Genomic DNA, 21693 nt, shown 5'->3' with positions numbered 1-21693 from the left:
GTAACATCATAATAGGGGATTTTTGCATTCGCTGATCTTTAACCTCCTAATGCATGACTTCCCTTTATTTGTAGAAAAATGATGTCACTGTTTTACTCCCTCACAAACATTCACTGCTTCCTTCCAAGTGTGATTGCACAACACCTCAGAGCACTGAATTAACAGGAATGCATCACTTGTCCCATTGCACTTAAACAATTAAGTGCAACTATGGAGCTAATGCAGGGGTCTCCAAACATTTTCAGGCCAAGGACCCCTTGGTGGGTAGAGAGATGGAGCCGGGAACACAGTTACATATTGAGTGTTGTTTTATGCCTATAAAAACATGGATGGTAGGCTACCATATTATTTTGTATGTACGTACTTCATGATGTTTTTACATTGCAGAATCATTGAAAAAATCATTAAATACTGCTCTGCTGAAAAGACCAGCTAAAACCAGCATTAGCTGGTTGGCTGGTTTTAGCTGGCCTTAGCTGATCAGGGTGGTAAAGCAGGCTGTAATCTGCTCAACCGCACAGCGCGACCACCGCAACGTAGACGCGTTTATTCACGCGACCTCCACTGCAGCGCTGCTGAATCTGATGTTTGTGTCGCGCGTGATGAGCGGTGGGCGCGTGAATGTTTGTACGGGTTGCGCGCTTCTGCTGAATAGCGCTGTTTAATCACACTTAGATTTGGCATGCAGCTGCGAAGGACTTCAGCATGTCGATAATTCATACCCCTGTCTCGCGTGCGAGAGAGTGATTATTACAAATGCCACCAAGGTGGATCAAACTGTCTCGTTTGGAAGGCTGAGTACACCGGAGGTCGGATTTGTCGGCCACATACGTCATCGAGGCTGTCTCGTTTCATTTTTTTTTTTTTTTTGTCTTCCTTTTTCTTATATATATATATATATATATATATATATATATATATATATATATATATATATATATATAGTCAATGACTTTTATATGGAAGCCGGTTTCCGCCACAGTTAAATAAAAAAAAGGTCATTTTGTAAGTCAATATAATGAGAAACTTTCCGCTATTCAACAGTGGCAACAAACTGCAACACTAACGTTATCCTAGAGATGGAATCCAGCAATTCGCCGGATCCCAGCACAACACCGACTCCTACACAATCTCAAAGTAGGCCTAATCCCCCCCCAAAAAAAACAAACAAACATTTATCTACCGAACATAACATTAACATTTTGTCAGATTTATCTGAAAACTACACTTAATATCTTATGCTATTTTGCCTATCAGGTAAAAATATATTGTTTTAAGAATATTAAGATATTTTACTGGAAAACAAGATAAAAATACTTATCAAGAATTATAATTTTTTTTTTTTTTTTTTTTTTTTGCAGTGCTGGAATTTAAAAATACATAATAGGAACTATAAAGTCTGTGTTCTGTTTTGAGTTTTGGTATAGGTTTTGGGTGATTTTTGAGCTAGTCTTATTACTTTTTAGGGGTGGGCTTCATTATCTTGCGCCATCATAAACAATCCCAGCTGTACTCTCTGTGCAAAATAATGAGTTTATTGAATATTGAAATCCAGAAAGTTTGCATATTTAGAGAAAAATTTTAATCTTAAAGGTGCTGTAAGCGATTCAAATTTTTATGGAATTGTATACAGAAAATGTTCCTTCTCCCTGAAAGATATCATGGAAATAAAGTGTTCTAAGATATCTCATCAGCCTCAGTGAAAGGACTTGACTGTGCTAACAGTAAACAAAAATGTGACTGCAGGCCACGGTCACATTCTTTGATCAGCCAATCAGAACAAGACTTTGATGTGCTTTCTGCTGTCAATCATTTTGTGCATTCAAATAGTGTAGCAGTTGAAGTGGATCATTCAGGTTTAATGCTATATTCAGATTCATAACAGTTGTCAGCTGAGAAGACATGCTGCTCTACTGTTTGGTGTCAGTCTCAATGCTTTCTTTGGAGGGTCGTGTGTTTTCATTCAATGTCTCAGTCTTGTGGATGTTCCATAACAGATAAAATCGCTTACAACATCTTTAACTTACATACATACATGCTCATTTTTATCCTTTAAAAATGACAAGGAAATTCAAATTTTTCTTGTTGTATAGTGCACACTCCTGACAATCAATCAGTACATTTTAAAGGGAAATCCGTAATTTAGAGAAATAGATGCTTTCGAATAACAACAAGTCTACCATATCTGTTAGTGGTCACTCAGCCCAGATGTTTACAAAGTAGAACCACTTCTATCAGATCAAAAGGCACTGTTTCAGTCATTACAGATTGTACCTTTACTGTGTGCCAAGTGTTAGAATATATAGTCACACACCCTGAGCTACATTACTAGAATGCTTATACTAGAGGGAAAACAGTGCCCTGTACTATGCTTAGTTGTCCAGCTCGCCAACTGTGAATAATTGCTCGTTACTTGGTAGTATATACACTTAAGTACTACTCAATGATAAAATACAAGAATGAAACATGCAACAATGTACACATACTGTCTTAAATAAAAATTTCCATATATTGTATTATTTTGAAAACATTAAAGTAAAATAAAGTGATTGTCTTATCATAGAAAATTAACCTATAACATTGCAGTTAATGTAAATATACTGTACATAGTGATTGTCAACAAGTACAAAATTCTAAGCATTGACCCAATTTTTAATTGCAAATAGGAGAAGAGAGTCAATCATTTTTTCACACATTAACCTGTTATGGTTATACTGTAGTATGTGATTTGTGCCAGTGTTTATGTCATATCTGCTAGAGGATTCGGAATACATAATATTGATCCATTTAAATGTCACAGAGTGGCATAAATATGATTTAAAATGTTTACAAAAGAGTATATTTGTTTATATTTGTGAACATTTACCAATAATACAATGCAACAATTGTGTAGAGGAATCATTTGTCTACTACAATTTGTAGGAGGCACAAAAAGATTTTTAAAACCATCTGTAAATGATAAAAAAATATAATATGTAATATATAAACAAACAAATAATAAATAAATAAATAAATAAACATAAAACATATATAGTATTACACAGACCAAGTACTGCTCTTGAATTTGGGATAAGAAAATTAAACTGGCCGGGCAGCTAGTTACCGGAGACAACTTTCCACTGTCAGAACTCAGCAACAGTGACATCACCAAAAACAAAAATAACTAAATAAAAAAATTCATATTAGAATTTTTTTTTTATAAAATAGGGTTAGTGGCACCAGCTCCAGGCTCTGTGGTGTCTACAAAAATTCCCCTGGAAGTGCAGAAGCTTTTTTGAGGCCTGTGCTTATTTTTCACATGAACTGTGAATTACACACAAATCACAATGTCTAAGATGATTTGACAAACAAAAAAAGCCATTATTGATGATTTGCTCAGGTTAATATAGCGATATGACTGTACCCTAATAAATGGAAAACAATCCAACACTTTTCTTATATATTCCAGGCCAATATAAAGCACCCTTACTTCATTTACTTCCATTTCATTCTACTCCACTTCTACTACAGTGGCTGTAAAAAATGTGAGCAAAAGAGGGTGATACAAGGACAGAAAAGCCATTAAAGCACACTGGCACACAGCCTTAGGGATTAGAGGAGAAAAAGCATATGAGAAAAATAGAGTATCGACCAGACTCAGGTCAAATACCTTTAGGAGTACGTAAATCACAGGTTCAGCTAAAACCTTGTCTCATTTCCTGTGTGATCTGGATGAGAACGAGCAATTCATCAGATACAGAGTTGCCGCAATGCAAGGCCTGTCTCATTAAAGTGACACTCAGCTAGTCTTTTCAAATGTTAAGTGAAGCACAAAGGTATGCTCTTCTTCAGACACGGTCTTCTTCCACTGACACTTGAAGAAAATATATCAAAGAAACCTTTGACCGGGTCTGGCTCCAGCACCTCAGTAAAACTTTCTAAACACCCTTGTCCAAGTGTTCCAAAGGGATTTACAACGGTCCAATTCCAGTTCCTCTAGAAGAACTCAGATTTAAGTGCTACGCTCAAGGGCACAATAATGACAAAACTCAAACGTGAATTAAGTAACTCATCTCTTTTGGACTTACTCCTGCTCAGAACTTCAAAGCATGCAAACAGCAGTTCAGATCCATTACTTTTGAGTTAGCCCCATCCAGCCCTCAAGGAAAGTTAGAAAGCTTAATGGGTATCTACACATAGTTGGAGTGGAAAAAGATTCATACAGTGAAAGCATTTTAAATCATTTCCAGAATTCTTGAGCTATCAAAAGTAAACAAATAGGAATGTCGTGGAAAGTCAGGAAGCCAAACGTTGAGTCATAAACCTGCCAACTTAGAAATAAAGAGTGTCCTTAAGCTACAGGTTACTAGATATACATTTGCACCATACAGAACACCTGGATCATTTATACAGCAGGGGCAAACGGCTGTTGTGGCAGTTGTTTCGACTCAGTTTGCCTTCGCCCTGGTAGAGGTTGGAGGAATTGGAGAAGGAAGGAGGCAGAGATTGTTTGTCTGTAGCGGGGGAGTAGCTAGGGGGATCCACCTGAGATGTTTGGACGCTGTGGTTCTGGTTCTGATTCAGGACTGACTGGCGCCTACGAGAACGCAAGGCCTGACGCTCTGCAAGTTGACTCCGTAGTTCTGTCACCCTTTCTTCCTTCTGTGCAAACAATAATAATACAAAAATTAAATAGCCACATTATACAATTCTCTATTACAAAATTGACAGATCTTCAAACAGTATTGCACAGTATTGGAGACCACAAATAAAAATTCGGTCATTATTTGCTCACCATCATGTTGTTCCAAACCAGGGGAGCCCAAAAAGGAAAGGTTAACAAAATGTTCAGGCTGATCTTTTACTTACAGTGAAAGTAAATGGGGATGTACATTGTAGAGCTCCAACAAAGAACAAAAAAGCACCATAGAACTAACAAAACATATGTTCATATGACTTGTGCACTATATTTCAAGTTTTGAAGCCATACAATATCTTGATAGATATTGATATTAGACAATAAAGAAAAGTTCGAAATGTAACTTATTTGTCTTAATAACTTTACCTTGTCTATGTAAATATTTGCTGGACAGATTTCTCTTATAAAGAGAGTCACCGATTTCAGGTTTGGTTCTGCCTAAAAATTGGACGGTACTGTTTGCGTCAGGTAGGGTTAGGTTACACGGTCACGGGTATGGTCAGGTTTAATTTTACAGCCCGTGCACACCACTAATATGGGCTACTTTTTATACTTATTTGTTCCTTTTTGTCTACATTATGTTGCTAAATTTCTCTTTTTGTGTTCCAAAAAAGTCAAACAATTTGGGGGTGCATAAATGTATCTCTTTAACCTTTCAGTACAGGAATCCTTCAGCTGGTGCCTTTTTAGAAATCTGTAAATAGCCTTCATTTATGTATATGTGATGCACTGTAATAAAATAAGTCAGAAGTTGCAATGGGCCATCTTTGGAGAAACTAGAAATGTAGTCAAAAACGTTTTTTTTTTTCTTTTTTTCCATAAAACAAAGCATCAGTGTTCAAGTTGTGTCAGTTTTAAATTCAAATGAAACTTTTGTTTTTATGCTCTTTAATGCAGTGCTTGTCAATTTGATAGCATCTCTCCAATCAGCCTTTACTACAAATTAAAGAAAACATTATATAATTTATATATTTTTTTATAAATGAACATCAGAGGGGATGTTGAATGACACAATGCAATTATCTAAAATGATCGTCTCTAACGTTATTGGGGAAACAGCGTTTCAACCATGGGAAGACGTCAATAACATCAACAACTTCATTTACCTAAGGAAAGTGATCTAATCTCCAGAGTTAAACAATGTTTCATGACAGCCAACATTTAAACTATTATATATCAGCAACGGTTTGGGATAGAAACATAAAATTACATCATTAAAAAGCAGAGACTCTTTTTTACTTTAGTGTAAAACTCAAAACGTGATTAATATATCCTCAGCTAAACCCTATTCTGTTCACTGAATGAACAGCACATGGTCATGTGCTCTGAAAGTCAAAGACAAGGGCGACTACTGCCTTAATTATAATTCATATAATCTTTCCTGTGGATTTCTGAGATCCTATCCTGTGCATTAATTTGTTAATCTATTATCATGATAATTAACAAACAAGCTGTGTGCACATAAGCAGAGGGAAGAAGGAAGTGAAGGATGGATGGAGAAAAAAGGAGCACATGCCTCTTGAATGATCTTCTGGAGTTCCCTGTTCTCACGCTCCAGCTGGCGTGATTTCTCTTCATCGTTGTTGTTGGTGGAGGAGCTGGTTTTAAGTGTGTCCTGCTGCTCTGATTGCCATTCGCCACGAGTGATCAAACGTCGTATCTGCAGAAATAACAGGCCACTGAATTAAATACCACCGAAATTAATAGTTCTTATGTATAATATTGTGTAGGAGAGGACAGAGGTAATAAGTAGGGGGTTATGCACAGCCAATCTGTCATTTTACAAAATAAATCCCAACATGAACTGGCAAGTTATTGTATCACCCTATCAATGGACATGAAATATTTATTTGAGTTGAAATTATTATGTCAGAAAAAGAGGCAGTGGGATGATACAAGTGACAAAAATATTTGCCGTAAAATGCAATCAGAATCAAGTATTCCAGATAGCCATGTTAAAATAAATATAATATGTTCCTATAGCTCAACTTATAGAGCATAGCTCTAGCAATGCCAATGTCATGGGTTCAAAGTCAACGGATCACACATATTGATGAAATGTATACCTTGTACGTACAGTAAAAGCATCTGCCAAATATTTAAATGTTCAAAAATACATCCATTTCTTATTGAGAATGAAACATAACCTAATGAATTTGCAGTGACAATAGAAACTGTGTCAAGGGAAAGAAAACTGAAATTAGAAAAAAATGAGAATCTGTTCCCCCATAAAAACAAAACTAGCACAAATGCAGAAGTCATATAATGCTAATGGGGATTTTGTTGGTGCACTGACCTTAGGCACAAAGAGCACCACAAGAGTGATATAGACAGAGAAAATGATGGCCAGGGAGGCAAACGCAAATGAAGCATCCTGCTGAGAGGAGAGGATCATTGTCACTGGAGCAGTAATCATACACAGCACCTGAAAAAAAAAGAGAAAATAAAGGTTAATAATGTAGTGTTATACACTCACTGAGAACTTTACTAGGAACACTATGGTCCTAATAAAGTGCCAGACGTGGTCTTCTGCCGTTGAAGCCCATCCGCTTCAAGGTTCGACTTGTTGTGCATTCTGAGATGCTATTCTACTCACTATAATTGTACTACAATATTTTTACCATAACCTTTCTAACTTTTTGAGTTACCATAGCATTTCTGTCAGCTTGAACCAGTCTGGTCATTCTCTGTTGACCTCTCTCATCAACAAGGTGTTTCCGTCCACAGAACTGCCGCTCTCTGGATGTTTTTTGGCACCATTCTGAGTAAACTCAAGAGACTGTTGTGCATGAAGATCCCAGGGAATCAACAGTTATAGAAATACTGAAACCAGCCCGTTTGTCACCAACAATCATGCCACACATGAAATCACTGAGATAAAAATGTTTTCCCCATACTTTATGGTTGATGTGAACATTAACTGAAGCTTCTGACCCGTATCTGCTTGATTTCATGTATTGCACTGATGCCACATGATTGGCTGATTAGATAATCGCATGAATAAGTAGGTGTACAGGTGTTCCGATAAAGTGAGTGGATGTCTGATAATGACTCAATTATTCTAATTTCTCAACTCTAGAGTTTGTGAGCGATAAACTACCTAGGCCTTGTTCACACCGCAGACAAATCCGATATGTTTTTTGTAAATTATTAAATCGGATCTGTTTATTCAGACAATGTGGTTAGTATCTGATATCTTTGTCAGCACAATGCCAAGAGACATTCTTACAGAATAATTTAGTAGATATCACTGGAAAGAGAGGATGTAAAACTGGAAATGTCATGCATATGCTGTGTCTGAAATCACCTACTCATTTACTTTTTCAAAATTCACAAGATAGCAAATGCAACATGGTTTGATATGTGGGGGGAAGTGAGTGAATTCAGACACAGCTGTAAAGACTACTGAACATTGTGCATTGACATTGCAAATGTTTTGATTTTAAGGTCAAAACAACTACTTGAAAATGTGTCCAGACTGAAACGCATCTGATTTTACTCGGATTTCAAACTACCTACAAATGTGTTCTTAAAACTTTACAAACTACCAAAACAAAAATTTTGTCTTACTTTTACTTTATTGAGTTTAGAGTTCCTTTAATAGAAATCTCTGTAAAAGTTATTACTTTTTTTTAAGTTATTACTTATTTGTTTTAACAGTAAATAAGGCGTTAGTATACCACACTGGCATCAGCACTAGAGGGCGTAAATTGCCTTTAAGAAAAAACAACATTGCAGAGCAGAATCTTTGCTGTATATGAGAATTGAGATATTAAATAAAGCATGAAATGGAAAAAGAGAGATAGAGGGAGAAAGAAAGAGAGAATTGTTGATGAAAAAGAGAGAGCTTGTTTTGTCAAAACACTACCAGTGGGCAACAGTGCTAGATTACGATCTCATATGACAGTGGAGAAGTCATATCTGGCAAACATTACAGGACAATAGCTTGTATTTCCCAAAATCACACTACAGTCAGATAACAGCGGGCATTACCTGACTGTCATATCTGTCCTGAAAAAAAAAACAACTTGTCTAGAGCAACCATGCTGTTTGCTAGTTTTAAAGACCAATTGAAATTGCTTGACGAGCACAGTTTTTTGAAAAAGGAAGTAGAGGTAGGGCATAGGGCATAGAGTCTCAAAGGCCACATCCATTATTATTTAATATTTATTCCTTTTAAAGCTACTTTTGTTAACTTTTAGGCAGGGGCAGTTTTTGGGGGCAGGGGCAGGTTTGCTAGTAGGGGGGGCAACTGTATAATAACTTAAATGGCCCCTGTACGCCCATAAAACATAATTTGCTGTTTTAATATCAGTCATGCAATTTTTTAAAGACTACCAAAGATTCACCAAATTTGAGTAAATATTTTGAAAATATGTAAACAAATAGGCTCATGACAAACGTTTCAATAAGTCAATACACACTAACATTCTGGTTTTACCCACAAAGCCACAAGCCATGTTGCCATACTGTTCTTTAGAAAGACTGATGCTGTTCAATTCTTAATGAATAAACTATCAATAAAATTAATGATAGGCTACACATCAAGATTTTAGATTATAATTTAAGCTGTAGGCTATAATCAGCATGTACAGGTCTTGTAAATGGTCACTAATTCATTTCAGGTTATTTTAAGAATTTTTAAGCACATTTCTAAATACAATTTTGAAATGCTATCATTAGCACAATTATGTTAAAAAATATATGACTTTATCATACAGGTATAAAACATTGATCTCAAATGGTCAACGCTTGTAGCTGGAGAATTATGCATAATAATGCTCCTATGGCCTTTCATGGACTAGTGCTTGTAAGGGACTGACGGAAAATTCCACCCACAGCACTAAATTGTCCAAGTATTCATTAATTAAATCCAATTGAATTGTAAGTTATGCATACAATTTTTAGTCTTAAGAATGTGTAAAGGTTTTTTTTTAATAAGTGTTTAAGACAGAACATGCAAGGCAGTTGGACTGAACACTTGGATACCAGTAACGTTTTAGCACAGTGTGTGGACTTTTCAGACGGTCTCTTTTGCACCATAAGTGAATAATTAATCAATATTGAACTAAAATTAAACTTTACCCTGCAAAATATTATTATGCAGTCATAATGCATTGATTGTTTTGTTTAAATATAATTTGTTTGGTCTATTTACTGTGATGTGGGGTCACTGAACTCAATGGGAGGGAAAATGAGAATCCCACTCTTATCATTCTACCACTCCAAATAACCACTCCACTTTTACCACTCTATTAACATGGGGGCATTCATTTTTATTATATCAAGTGACACCTTGTAATAAAGGTAGCTCTATTAATTTTACCTCGGTCTAATTTGTCCTTGTATAGCAGACAACATATGTAAAAATCAGCTCATCTTACCCCACTCTGCCCTACACTAGCCTATTGATGGCCTCAAAGCTAACAGAACACACAACTCTTGCATCTGATTAATTTCAGAATGTTGCATCATGGCAAAAAAACAGACGTTTATTCCTTTGTTTTTGACGATTAACTCAAGCACACTTAAGTAGCATCAAAGTAAGGGATGTTATTTCTGACACAGAGCAGAGACATGGTGATGTTCTGGGATTACATCTGATTTTATTTAAAATAGCTGTAGGACTGACAAAAAGCTGTGATCATGTTCACGTTCCAGTGAAGTGTTTCTTTTTGCCTCATTTGGTTGTTTTAGTCAGAGTTTTAGCAATTAGTTGCAATTATGCAAATCATCCAGCAAAGCACTTGGAGTTATTGCTGGAATCAAACTGTTTGCAAGCAGTCTAGCAATCCATAGCGCAGCACAATATGACCGTAATCAACACTTCATTCAAAAAAAGTGCTAAAAAAGGCTTGCACGCAAGGTGATATGTCGTCTTTTTCTTGTTAGAAATAGATACACTTATGGTTAGGATTACATCAGCCTTTATAGTTTGTGTAAAGATCATTTTTATACACTGATTTAGATTAGGTGGGGTGTATTCTAGTGTTTAAAACAGGGATTCTGCAGGTTTTATGAAGCTAAATTTAAGACTTTTGTTAGAACGTTTTAAGGCCAACTAAAGAAAATGTAAGGAAACAATGTGTGTGTAACTGAATTCACACACATGATCCTGTTAAGAAGTTTACATACCCTTGGTTTCTAATATGGTGCGTTGCTTTCTCAATGGTTAATAACTGTTTGTATAATAATTGTTCATGAATCCCTGCTTCGTCCTGAGCAGTGAAGATGTCCACCTTTCTTAAGAAAAAATCAGACTACAGTAAAATTATTTGGTCTCTCAGCATCTTCTGCACAGTTCTTCCCAACAGTGGCTATATATGAGGTCCAGATTTTGACAATTGAGGGACTAATACACAACTATTACAAAAGGTGCAAACAATTATTGATGCTCAAGAAGGCAACATAAGATCCACCAAGCGGTGCAAACTTATGAACATGATGATTTGTGTAAATAAGAGTACATTTTGTGTTATGTAGCTTTTGAAGGGCAGTACTACATAAAAAATATAATATCTTATAGGGTATTTGTATACATTCTGAAAGGGATGTGGAAATGTATGAAAACAAAAGGGTTATGCAAACTTCTGCACTTAACTGTATAGGCTATATAGTTTGTGAAAATGTATATTTTATTTTAGATTTAGTTCTTTCACGATTTAACCACATTTTAGTTTTTTTTAATGTACAAATTCCAAGTTGCCTATCCTATCCATATGATATCATAATGCATGTGTAATTATTAAATGACTTCACAAAAATTCACAACACTGTAACCAAAAGTTCATAACACAACCCCCAGGTCTGAACATGTAAGTGCTTGTACTACGTAAAAAGTGAAGTGTAGCTGTCTAAATGTGACTTCTTTCAGCTCGTTGTTGAAAAAAAATTTTATTGGTGCATTTCTACTTGTGCTGACTGACAGGATGACAAAGAGTACGCGCCAAATGTATGATGTCATTGCCATGGTATCTAGATACATTTCAGCAGATTTGCAGAAAGGCTAGAATGAAAGTATCGTCAAATCAACGTGCAACGCTCCGAAATTGCTACTCTTCTATGCAAACGATACCAAAGACAATAGTGAGAAGAAAAATGAGTACATCAAATGTAAGTAAAAAAAAAAATCAGTGAGCCTACCAGCAGACACCAGGACATAATTACAATGTTAAGGGAATTGTCGGGACACCGTGACACCTCTTCAAAACTGGACATCTGTTCACCCTACTTAAACGCAACGAGAATACAATCCCGCAAGGAGAAAACAATCCCTCACACACAACATTTAATGCCATCACCAAATGAATTAAAGACTTGTTGTTCCGATTTAAGACCTTTTTAAGGCCTTATTTTGCAGAAGGGCGAATTAAGAATTTTTAAGACCTTTTTAAGACCCGTGGAAACCCTGTAAAGGAATAGTTCACCAAAAATGAAAAGAACTGACAGCCTGAACCATTAATTTCATTGTATGGTAAAAGATGTCAGAATGTTAGTGAGGCTAACATTCTGACATCTTATATTGTGTTTCACAGAAAAAAGAAAGTCACACTGATTTGAAACAATAATGAAGTGTAAATAATGAAAGGAGTTTTGGGTCATTTTTAAGTTAACTCTCCCTTTAAAGATAAGGGCTGGTGACAATTAAACACTCATGAAATCTTCACAGTAGAGTACATGGCCTCATGTGTTTCACCCATCTGCACTATGCTGTCAGCTACGGTTAGAGTGCCCTTCTATAACAGTATATGCTGTTAAAATAGAAACAGCCAGAAACAACACTTACAGATACATTGTAGATGGCCATGCCAACCGCTCTATGGTCATTAATCTTTTCTGTGGAGATTGACTTTGTCTCATAGGCCAGAAAGATCCCCAGCAGCAGCAGAAGTCCCTTGTAGCCATACACAACACCTGAGGGAAACAGTCATTAGTTATAGTGAGTGCTCTTAAAGGTTTGAGGTGGTCTATGTTTTTGCCAACTTGGAACTCATGTAAGCCTATTATTCTGTGTTACATGCAGATACTGTATATTTTGTGTAAGACTTTTGTCTAAATAAATACAAACATTGTAAACACATTTGCAGAATTCAAAAATAGTGTCCAATCCACAAATAAACCACTTTTATGGACTGAACCAGTTTTATCAAATCAATTATTCTATTGAACTAATTCAGCTTAGTAAATCACACAAATGTAAGGGAGAACTTTAGGAGTAAAATTGATATTTGACACAATCTAAAGTGTATAATTTAATTGAAATGTAGTGATAAGAAGTAGCTCACTAAAAATGTGTTTTACTACAAAAATTAAACGTAAAATATAACACTTCTGATGCAAAGACAAGTGCATCAGTGAATTGGGTTCCAGTCTGAACCAGATAATTGAAATGAAAAGAGGGAACAAATTGATTCACTGTGCCATATTTAATTCCAAAATCAAATGAAAGAAAAAAAGTTATATTTTGCATGAAAATGAAAATGAAAACAGACTATTTTAGCACCATTAAGATTTTTGCATTGCTACATTATCTTCATGACAATAAATTAAAGGCACAATACTGATTGCCATATAAAAGTATTTCAACTTGGCCCTAAAATCTGGGCTACAGTGAGGCATTTATAATGGATGTGAATCTGTCAACATGAAAATACTCACTGTTTCAAAAGTATAGCCAAAAGACATAAACAATATACACTGGCTGCAAAAATTTGGAATAATGTACAGATTTTACTATTTCAGAAGGAAATCGTTACTTTAATTCACCAAAGTGGCATTCAACTGATCACAAAGTATAGTCAGGTTATTAATGATGTAAAAACAACACCATAACTATTAGAAAAATTAAAATTTTGATCAAATCTTGAGAGGCCCATTTCCAGCAGCCATCATTCCAACACCTCATCCTTGAGTAATCTTGCTAAATTGATAATTTGGTACTAGAAAATAACATGCCATTATATCAAACACTGCTGAAAGCTATTTGGTTCATTAAATGAAGCTTAACATTGTCTTTGTGTTTGTTTTTTAGTTGCCACATTATGCAATAGACTGGCAAGTCTTAAGGTCAATATTAGGTCAAAAATGGCAAAAAAAAACAAAAAAAAACAGCTTTCTCTAGAAACTCATCAGTCAATCATTGTTTTGAGGAATGAAGGCTACACAATGCTTGAAACTGCCAAAAAACTGAAGATTTCAAAAAAGGTGTGCACTACAGTCTTCAAAGACAAAGGACAACTGGCTCTAACAAGGACAGAAAGAGATGTGGAAGGCCCAGACATACAGCTAATCAAGAGGATAAGTACATCAGAGTCTCTAGTTTGAGAAATAGACACCTCACATGTCCTCAGCTGACAGCTTCATTGAATTCTACCCGTTCAACACAAGTTTCATGTACAACAGTAAAGAGAAGACTCAGAGGTGCAGGCCTTATGGGAAGAATTGCAAAGAAAAAGCGACTTTTGAAACAGAAAAACAAAAGGAAAAGGTTAGAGTGGGCAAAGAAACACAGATATTGGACAACAGATAATTGGAAAAGAGTGTTTTGGATTTTAACCCCATTGAGATTTTGTGGGATCAGCTAGACTGTAAGGTGTGTGAGAAGTGTCCTACAAGACAGTCACATATATGGCAAGTGCTACAAGAAGAGTGGGGTGAAATGTCACCTGAGTATCTGGACAAACTTACAGCTAGAATGCCAAGGATCTACAATCTGCACGTGGACGATATTTTGATGAGAACTCTTTGAAGTAGTTTAAGCTTCAAACTGTAATAGTAACTTTTCATGTTATTAATGTCCTGACTATACATTGTGATCAATTGAATGCCACTTTGGTGAATAAAAGTACCAATTTCTTTCCATAAGAGCAAAATCTGTACATTATTCTAAACTTCTGGTCGCCAGTGTACCTGATAACATGATTTTACTGTGATAAATTAAATTACTACCCTTTTCTGTGTAAAGTTATATCCAGTTTTTCAACTTTGTTGCAATGACGATGTAACGCTGTAAACCCTAAAACCCTAAATTGACTGTAAAAACAAAAATTTAAACAACTTTACAGCTCAAATAATAAAATGTTTGTTTTAAGAAAAACAATTAATGTAAATACTTTTATAAAATTATAAGCTTCACATTTTTGCCTTTAAACCTTCCAAAAATGGGTCCCGTTCACATTGTAAGTGCCTCACTTTAACCTAAATTTTTGTTTATTTTAAACGAGGGACAATTGAAATAATTTTTGGTGGAAATCAACATTATGCCACATATCCTGTCGGTTGAGTTTAACTTGTATTGAACCCGGAATATTCCTTTAAGCACATCTTCCCCAACCCCTTTTTAATTCCCATTACTATAATGCGTTTTTACTTTATAGTTTGTTTATATTTCTCATGATTATCAATAATGATTCTCATTACTGCAATACAGTTATATAACTAATCTTGCCAGGTAACAATGTTTTTTTAATTTTTTTTTAATGAATATAAATTAAAGTACAGCAAATACTACCCCATACTTAATAGTTTATCTTTGTAAAACTGTAATGATTTTTGCATTGCATTAAGGATAATTGGGGGAAATGTGCTTAATTTTCATGAAAATAATATCACAATGCAAAAATTTAAATGGTCCTAAAAATACAACTTCATATCACTTGTTAATTTCTAAAAAGTTGTGAAAGAAATTAAAAGTGAAAAAAATGAAGAGGAAAAAACATAGAAGTGAGTCAAAAGAGAATGACTAATAAGTCACATTAGAGTTTAATCTCGTATTGAGTTCAGGGAGGGTTTTTCCTCTGTAATATTATCTTCCCTTACAGTGTAAGAGAGTCAGGCTATGAGATTCAGACCTGTGCACTGACCCATATAATTTAATTTTACACTGCAGTGCTTTGATAGGGAGCCATAGCAAGAGGGAGAGTGAAAGAAAGAGATAGTAAGACAGAGAGCGAGAGAGAAAAAGTGAGTTGATAGGAATGTATGTGGAAGAGTGCGAGGAATATAAAATGAATAGGAACTCTTGAGCATATGACAAATTATTAATTTAAATTTCAGAGACAGATTGTGTCAGAGAAGTGCAGCATGATAAGCAGCACAATAGATAATTAAACTCCTGGATACATATAAATAAGATGTTCTAGACCAAGTGAAATGCTTTAACTTTATGGGCAATATTCAGCTGAAACAAGTTTGAAATAAGCAATAACATATTAGCTTGAAAACAAACACAAAAACTTCAAGTATAGATGCTTCAAACTTTTAAATACATTACATTAAAGAAATCATTATTAAATTTAGCTTTTCTGAATCAAATGTGAGATGTGCTTTTCTGTGCAATACATGAAACCACAATGCTACAGTGTTATGGGTGGTTACCTGTAGGGCTGCACCTAACGAGAATTTTGTATCGATTAATCTAACGATTATTTTTTCAATTAGTCGGTTAATCTAACGACTAATTTGCCATTTTGTTTTTCTAAAAAATTCAAACGATTTTTTATTATTATTTCTTGATTAATATAACAATTAATTAACCCAAAATAAATATAAAAACTTGTCTCATTAATATTTCAATATTTTAATAAATTATCTATCTAAACACAAACAAATGTACAAGAAACAAAGTGTGTACTGCAGGGTATTATTCTGCAACAAAAATAGCCCTGTTTTAACTGGTAATCCCCATTTTACAGTCCAACATTCATTTTATTTTGGAGAGATTTTATGTTGGAAAATGAAAGTAATCTACATTTAGCAATCCAACAACAAAATAAATTAAACAAAATGTAAAATTCAAGTCACTTTCAGGAGGAATATCAAAACATTGTGCAACCTCGAGTTTAGCAGTCCAACATAAAATTATTTTACAGAAAAATTAGTGCAATTTGAGTAACACTTAAATGTTTTTCTAACAGTAATAACTAAAACTTGTGCATTCTTAATCAACTCTCAGTAAAAGAAACATTTGTAACAAAACAATTCACAAGGTAGGAACCTAATAATGAAAATTAGGGGTCACGACTGTGAAATTTGACTGACAATTAATTGTCAAACAAATAATTGTGATTATGACTATGATTACTGTTTTAGGACTATGATGATTAATTGTCTGTTTTAGGTGTTTCACAAATATGATTATTAATTACCATACAAACTCACTATGTGTGTGCTTCATGCACACAACAGTCATGTATACAAATTTAGCTTGGGTCATATAATAAAATAAGGGTATATGATTTCCTTTTCTGGCTTCAAAAACATATGAATGACAGTCAAATAAAATGATAAAATAATTAAAATCATATTTTATTTATTAAAATATGTCTAAATAACTAAATATATATATCTCTCCTATTTGTCTGATTTACTTTTGATCCATTGGACTTTCAATGTTTTGTTTTCATTTGCTTCTTTTGTAACCCAGCTAACCTGTATTTATATTATATTATGCAATATTAAAATATATCTGCCATAAATTCTTCACTTTCACACATTATTTTAAGGCTCTCTGATTAACACACAAGCCCTTATTTCTCATGAAGGAAGACTTTGAGATTCTGTTTCTTGCGTTTGATCATCTCCACAGAAATAGTGCATCTGCTTGGGCATCTCCTCTCTCTCACTGCCTATTATTAAACTGCGTGAATAAACCCACAATGACCATGGATATTTGACATTACATGGCCGTAAAGTGAAACTGGAGCACTTTGCATTCACAAAACAAATCCGTTTATACCATGTTTATATTTTCGCGGGAGTTTTGCACACGCCTCTGTAGACGGCGTGCACACCAGTGCACTTGACAAGTGGTTCATCTTCACACACTCAAGAGAGCGGCTGTTGTGACGTCCGCTGTGCAGTTCCCGGAGATGCTCAACTGAACGAGACACAAGTGTTTTTTCCTCCGCGCTCATGAGACATGCAGGGAAAGACTAAGCTGAATCCAGCTTCTTAATCAACTGCTTTTTATTCAGTAAAGGGGCCTCGGACACTACACGACTCTATCGCTGGCGAGTGAAATGTAAAAATGTACTTGCCAGTGGCTAATAACAGATGTATTTTGGTCGCATAGTGCGAAATGTACTCGCGGTGCAGAAATTACTTTTAACATGGGGGCGATGAGGAAACATTTAGAAAATATATTTTAAGTAACTACTACTAACAGAAACACGTGTTGTAATACTATATCATGTTTGGGTGGGTGGGGACAAAAAGTAAACGATCCGGGATTCTTTCGCATCAAGTGTTCCTTCATGGTGGTTGTACGGCTGTGATAAGCCATTTCTAATTTGCATATCTTACACAGCACCACATGTTTGGGTCTCTGGCTAAAATACTCCCATGCTTTAGATCACCATGGGCAAGTTTTTTTTTAGCTGCAGTTTGTTCTTCGGTGAATCCATGCTTAAACCGTGTGATGCCATTTTAATTATTCCATTGCGACACACCGACACATGTTATGCAAATCGACATTTTTGTAATCCATGGCATCGATTACGTCGATGAATCATCCCAGCCCTAGTTACCAGATGTTGCTCTGTGGTTAATATGGTGTTCTGGGTGGTTGCTAGGGTTTTGCTAGGGTGGTTGCTTATTGGCCTCAACCAAAAAGAGCCCACCACCAAGTCTCTACAACAATATGGTCTCTAGATTTGGCATGGGTCCCTCTTTCAATGTAAGTATATGTGTTTTATATGCCTGTTTTATCACCAGCCAGTCAAAATCATCTTAAAAAGTAATAGCACACCTCTCCTTAACTATTTCCACAGTTTGAGCTATGATTTATTTCCATAACACAGTACAGGATGTTACATGCCAAATTGAAATTCTTAGGCTCAGGTGTCAAATCCCTAACCCCTAATTGTGAGCAATAGTAATAGTAATCAACAATAAGAACTGAGTCACGGAGTTTTTAGAAACAGAAGACCAAAGAGAAAGAAGATAAGTACTGGAAACCTACCAAGCCACGTGTTCATCTTCTCTGAACTGCAGTGCTCAAGAAGAGGCTGAATCAACACATCTAGATCTTCTTTAGGAGCCTCTTTAGTAAACTTCTGCTCAGAAGAAGAAACACCAGAGAGAGAAAGAAAGAGAGAGAGAGAGAGAGAGAGAGAGAGAGAGAGAGAGCAAGATGAAAGGACAGAGATTGAGGTCAATGCAGCAGAGCGTAGCACTACAATCCTTCACCATTAACAACTATTTCCATGAGCTTGCTCAGCAGGAAATTCTTAAAGCATTTCAAAGGAAGCACATCATAAAAGTCACAGTAACAACAACAACAAAATATATTGGGTAACCACACCTCCACAGTGATGTGCAAGGGGTCCATGATTTGCCAGATAAGCAGAGAGATTACATCAATCGCCAGCAGAACTGCAACAGTTGCATATAGCTTCCATGGATCCAAGTGCTGCTGGGACATAACAAGAGCATAATCACTAGTCAATGATACACAAGACTCAGAATATAGATCAAGATGAGCAATAGCTGTAAATGAGAAAATAAATTATACTGTAGGTACGGTCATAGCAGTTGGAGACTTTAAAGGAATAGTTCACCCAAAAATTTTAATTCTGTTATTATTTAACCCCAGTATGTTGTTGTTTTTTGTGGAATACAATAGGAGAAATATTTGAGGAGTCTTTGCATAGCTTTTGCCGTAGCTTTTGCAGCTGTCAAGCTCCAAAAAGGACAAAAAACACATATAAAGCACCATAAACAAACTTCATACAAAATCATGCACTAAATTTGAATCTGGACACAGATGGGGCTAAACGTGAGCTTCATCAGAGAGGAAGATTATCAGTGAATAAAGGCCTGTTCACACCAAATCCATGATGAATTTGTGAGGAAAACTTCAGACAAAAGGTCTATTTACATTGAAACCATATTGAATGAAGCGAAAAACTTCACTCCTGTACAGTAGGTGATGCTGTTGCTGTTCTATTTTGTACTAGTTTCCTTCCCAGACCCTTCAGCATTCAGCTGTCAGTGCTAGAGATTAATATATTGAATGCTGTTAAAGCTTTTATTTACTGTACCTAATTTTGCAGTCTGTCATTTTAAGGAATATAGAATCTGTGTTTTTATGCGATTAAAGAATGGTGTTGCATAAGCCTTCATCCTGTGTCTTAATATTTGCACATATTAGCACATGTTGCTAAGAGTATATTCCAAACGAACTCCCGAACCCAAATTCACTTTTTATAATGCCAGGGTTAATGCCTGAATAATATAACACAAGGTACAGTGATAAAAATACACGTGGAATAATGTACATTAAGAATAGCAGGTATAGTATAAAATATGATGCATAATATTAAAAATAATTATAGAAGAAAACACCGGCTCATTTTATTCTGTCTATTCTGTATTTAATTATTGGATATTTGTACTGAATTCAGGGTTTCTTGTGCATGGTTTGAAAAGAGCACTGTAAAGATGCTGACTACCACAACTGGAGTCGCAAGTTCGAATCCAGGGCGTGCTGAGTGACTCCAATCAGGCTTCCTAAGCAACCAATTGGCCCGGTTGCTAGGGTGGGTAGAGTCAAGTTGGGTTAACCTCCTCGTGGTCGCTATAATGTGGTTCTTGCTCTCGGTGGGGCGCGTGGTGAGTTATGTGTGGATGACGTGGAGAATAGCATGAGCCTCCACACGAGTCTCGCCGTAACAAGCTCAACAAGCCACGTGATAAGAAGTGCGGATTGACTGTCTCAGATGCAGGGGAAACTGAGATTCGTCCTCCGCCACCCAGATTGGCACTTCGTCACCACGAGAACCTAGAGCACTGTGGGCATTGGGTATACCAAATTGGGGAGAAAAGATATATATATATATATATATATATATATATATATATATATATATATATATATATATTTTTTTTTTTAAGAGCACTGTTACAGGAATGCTTTGTTATATTATCCTTGCAATAAAAAAAGCAGTGAGGTTCTCCCATTTGTTTGTCTACACTCGTAGTAAAATATTATATGTCTTTGTAAGTTTTTTATGGGCTATTTTACTACAAGCTTAGTTCAAACAAATTTCTGAACCTCACTGCTATTTGTAATGCCACGATAATATAACAGGCACAGTGATATACATATTAAAAAATGTACATTCAAAAACATTTTAGGTATCAGCACATTACACAAGTATTTTTAAAAAAAGAATGTGTTAACAGCTTCTATATTATTTATTTAATGCATATTTGCATTGAATTGTGTTTTTTGCACGAGACAATTAAAAGTACAGGAATATACTCCAGAGTCTTTATGTTTATGGACATTTATAATACATGCTCATACAGTTTATTATAAGCAGATTTTAGGTTTATTTTCAGGGTTTATGTTTGCAGTACAAAGGGTTTATAAACTGCAACAATTTAAGTATATATTTTTGGATCAGCTGCACATCCAATGCCTAGTGTTTACCAGTTGATTAGTGCAAACAACGCACTGGATTGAGCAGCTGCAACGACTCTGGAAAAGTGACAAAAAGTTTGTTTGTCATTGGTCAGTCAGTTTTCATTGCAGTCTGAAGAAGAAGAAAAAATTGGACCATGATTCGGCAGATAACTTGCTGGACCTGGTGTGAATAGTGCCATAGGAATCCATTGTTCCAATTCGAAAGCTCATTCAGAATGAACATCCACACCAAAAAAACAGACTTGGTGTGAATAGGTCTTAACAAATTACGTTTTTTCTTAAAAAACTAAAATATATAAATTATGAATTTTGTTTTGTATAAGTTGTGTAAAATTACTTTGAAAAATGTGGCTTTTGTTTTCCATGAAAAATAATAATAACAGCATTTAAACTAAACTACCACCTTCAAGGTGCTGGTCTGAATAACACATTTATATTCCCATCAAGGAAAAAGATGAAATTGCTCTGACACCATAACCGTTACATATTTATTCCACTGTATGGTGGGTAACAGGAAAGGGAATGCCAATCATCAGCAAAAATGACGAAAGTCATGTGTTACAAATGTGGAGTTATTTTCAGTTCT

The 21693-nt window shown here is 35.4% G+C and overlaps 1 protein-coding gene across 2 annotated transcripts in view; it reads right to left on the bottom strand.

The window, feature by feature from the left end:
- Window positions 1-1522: 1522 nt before the first annotated feature.
- Window positions 1523-21693, bottom strand: part of LOC127629754 (gamma-aminobutyric acid type B receptor subunit 1-like) — a 68717-nt gene continuing 48546 nt past the window's right edge. For both annotated transcript variants that reach the window (XM_052106976.1, XM_052106975.1), the window contains 6 exons: window positions 18981-19088; window positions 18639-18732; window positions 12465-12592; window positions 6975-7103; window positions 6195-6338; window positions 1523-4641 (listed from right to left, as the gene is read on the bottom strand). In XM_052106976.1, coding sequence (XP_051962936.1) covers window positions 4381-4641; window positions 6195-6338; window positions 6975-7103; window positions 12465-12592; window positions 18639-18732; window positions 18981-19088 — 864 coding nt within the window. In that variant the 3' untranslated portion in view covers window positions 1523-4380. The remainder of the gene's footprint in view (window positions 4642-6194; window positions 6339-6974; window positions 7104-12464; window positions 12593-18638; window positions 18733-18980; window positions 19089-21693) is intronic.

The sequence above is a fragment of the Xyrauchen texanus genome, chromosome 36 (genome assembly GCF_025860055.1).
Source record: "Xyrauchen texanus isolate HMW12.3.18 chromosome 36, RBS_HiC_50CHRs, whole genome shotgun sequence".
Lineage (NCBI taxonomy): Eukaryota > Metazoa > Chordata > Actinopteri > Cypriniformes > Catostomidae > Xyrauchen > Xyrauchen texanus.
This window is presented reverse-complemented; position numbering and strand designations above follow the sequence as displayed.